Here is a 3,240-nt window from a genome sequence, read left to right on the forward strand (position 1 = left end):
ACAGACAAGTCTGAGCAGCATGCACCGTGTACAGTTGAGGCTTCGCCATAGCAGATGTGGGGGCTTTTTTGTGACTTTACTGGAAACTCATGGAAAGTGGTTTAGTTTGGATACATTTAAGTATTTGATAACACATAATACATATAGAACATATTAAAGCTAGCTGGTAGCATAGCACCTGCAATCCCAGCACTCTGGAAACCAAGGCAAGAGGATTGCTATGAGTTTCAGAGCTATATGTAACAAGAACTTGTCTCAAAAAAAAAAAAATGAGGGCCAGGTGTTGGTGGCACACTCAGCACTTGGGAGCAGGAGAGGAGGTAGAGGCAGGCAGATCTCTTGAGTTTGAGGCCAGCCAAGTCTACCATAGGAGTTCCAGGACAGGCAGAGCTACACAGGGAAACTCTGTTTTAAAAAACCAACCAATCAACACCTCCCCAAAACCAACCAACCAAACAAACAACCAAATAAAACAAAGAAAGAAAGAAAGAAAAAGAAACAACAAAACCAGGTATAGAAAACAAAATATAGGCAGATTTGTGTTCAGTTAGACAGCAGCCTAACAACAAATGAGAGTTTATTATCACATGACTCACAATGTCAACATCAAACCAATAAAAAAATATTATATGTGAATGACTTAACGGCACAGCCAACTGTAATTCATTCACACATAAATGAAAGGCCTCCGCTCTGTAGAAGATGAGTCTTTACCGGGCAAGATGAAAGCCCCCCTGGCAGCAGGAGGAGGGTGGCCATGGAGTAGGTCAGTGTCACAGACATCACATGGGTTGTGAGCCCCCCCACTCCTGATGGACTGAGAATTCTGGGTCACAACATTTCTCCGGGTTTAACATGTCAAGATAAAAACAGGATTTGAACCTAACAATTGTAGCATTCACACTCCATTTGAGATTGATATTTGTTCTCTTCAATGGTGTTTGAAAATTTAAAGAAAGAAAGTTAAATTTTGTTGGTTGTTGTTTGAGACATGGTCTCACTGTGTAGCCTTGGCTGTCCTAGAACTCACAGAGATCTACCCACCTCTGCCTGCTGCCAGATACTGAGATTAGAGGTGTGCTACCATGCTGGGCATAGATGAAATGTTTTCCTCTCCCATGGCTTTACACCTTGAGACTCTGGGCTCTCCTTTAAATGAATTTTTTTTTTTAATGAACCAGTCAGTCACCTTTTATTGGACACTAGTTCTCAGTCAGGGTATGGGGGTTCAGCCAGTTGGATTCTTCCTAGATCGGAAGGAGGCAGGCGGTTGTGCTCAGCCATGCAGCGCCCTCCATAGTGACCCCTCTTCAGTGACTTTTTTAAAAATGAGTTTTACTGCAAGCATGCACACATGTGCACACAAGGGCATAGAGGAACAAGTATTTGCTTGTGGAGGTCAGAGCACGACTTTGTGGACTTGGCTGTCTCTTTCTACATTTCCATGGGTTCCAGAGACTGAACTCAAGTCACGAGCTTTGCATGGCAAGCACCTTTACGACTGAGCCATCCTGTCAGCCTTAATTGACTTAAGAAATTCTGTTTAATGCCACTGGTAGGCTATCAGAACTAACAATGCCAAAGTTAATGGTTCACTGAAGGACTGGCCACATGGTGGCTCTTTGAAAGAAAAGACACAGGAAAGAAATTTTTTTGAAGACTTTTGACAAATGGGGCTTGCTTTGTATGGACACACAACAGTAAGAGACAAAAATTAGATTAACTGCTATAGGCAGGGAATAGATATTTTCACGCATCTGTGTCCATAGGAGACAGGGACAGAGATAGGGAGGAAAGAATACTTTTCAGTTTAATTGGGGCTGGGGCTTCCTGAGAAGGCCCTAATTGGTTGACATGATTTGGATAGTCAGCCTTTTTAACAGGCCTGATGAGAAATAATGATTTTTGTCCATTTGTGGGGTAGTGAATCAGGTTTTTGCTTAATGACCAGATGAGACATCTGTTTACACAGATGTTTTAGTTGAGAGAAATGTAAGCATGCTTTTAAATTGATAAATAGTTGGTTATTCTTCCTTGTCTTAGAGGTTGAGCCAAAGTTTACATAGATTAGGGGAAGACTGAGCCTGGAAATTAAAAAAAAAATTACATAAATGAAGATAGTAGTAGCGAAATAAAGTCAGATAGCAGTCATTTTAATAACTATTTACAAGGCCTTCTATGGGGTCACCTGGCAACTCACATGCAAGTGACCTGTGTCACGCCCTCTTCCTGGTCAAACTGTCCGTCATCTAGTTCCCGGAGGACACTGTCGCTGCTACTGAAGCCGGAGAAGCTGTCACTCTGTGCCAGCTGCTCTTCCTTGCTCCAACACTCTCTGGAGGGAGAGGGGGAGCCCTCCTCAAGAGGGGCTCGGCCTCCTGCGGCTTGGGATGCGCTTGTGTCCAGGCCTGTGCTCCTGCTGCCGACTTTGTTTCTGTCTTCACCCCTCAGCAGCCGGCTGCCTTTCTTCTGAAACACAGAAATTGTCAAGCAGGGCTTGGAGCATGCGCGTCTCTGCTCTGCCTACTGCTTCTCAACCTGAAACTTCCCTTTCCCACTCCTTACTACAGGAGCCGGGGTGTAGCTCAGAGCTGGAGCCCTGCCTATGTGGCCCTGGCTCCAGCCTCAGCACTCGGGTCCTGCTCATCTCTGCCTGTCTCACAAATCTGCTCTTGGCTTGTCCTTCTCAGTGGTAGGTGGGTTGTGTGGACAGTTCTCAGGAACGAAATGAGTTAAATTGTACTTGGGAAACCAAGTAAGCAAGAAACAGACGAGTGCATTTTGTTTTGGTGGTGGTAATGGTGACTAAACTATACAACATACACTTTAGTGGGTGTCTTGTCTGTGTCATGAGGCACCAGGGTGTCCTGGATAAAACACATTCTAAGTGTTTCTTTAGAACAGCATTTCTCAACCTGCAGGTTGGGACTCTTCGGGTCAAATGACCCTTTCACAGGGGTCACCCAAGCCCATCAGAAAACACAAACACTTCCATTTGCATTCATAGCGGTAGCCAAATTATAGCTATGAAGTAGCAATAAGAATAATTGTATAAGCCGGGCAGTGGTGGCGCACGCCTTTAATTCCAGCACTTGGGAGGCAGAGGCAGGCAGATTTCTGAGTTCGAGGCCAGTCTGGTCTACAGAGTGAGTTCCAGGACAGCCAGGGCTACACAGAGAAACCTTGTCTCAAAAACAAAACAAAACAAAACAAAACAAAACAAAACAAAACAAAACAAAA

The 3,240-nt window shown here is 44.4% G+C and overlaps 1 protein-coding gene across 3 annotated transcripts in view; it reads right to left on the reverse strand.

The window, feature by feature from the left end:
- Positions 1-536: 536 nt before the first annotated feature.
- The window catches only part of Rftn2 (raftlin family member 2), a 54,097-nt gene continuing 51,393 nt past the window's right edge, over positions 537-3,240 (reverse strand). Inside the window, exons 9-10 of one of the 3 annotated variants that reach the window (XM_028765680.1) lie at positions 2,201-2,466; positions 537-2,084 (exon numbers count right to left, since the gene is read on the reverse strand). In XM_028765680.1, the coding sequence (XP_028621513.1) occupies positions 1,877-2,084; positions 2,201-2,466 (474 nt within the window). In that variant the 3' untranslated portion in view covers positions 537-1,876. Of the gene's footprint in view, positions 2,470-3,240 lie in introns of all 3 variants that reach the window. The other 2 variants (XM_028765678.1, XM_028765681.1) reach the window with 2 other exon arrangements.

The sequence above is a fragment of the Grammomys surdaster genome, unplaced genomic scaffold (assembly GCF_004785775.1).
Source record: "Grammomys surdaster isolate TR1022 unplaced genomic scaffold, NIH_TR_1.0 165, whole genome shotgun sequence".
Lineage (NCBI taxonomy): Eukaryota > Metazoa > Chordata > Mammalia > Rodentia > Muridae > Grammomys > Grammomys surdaster.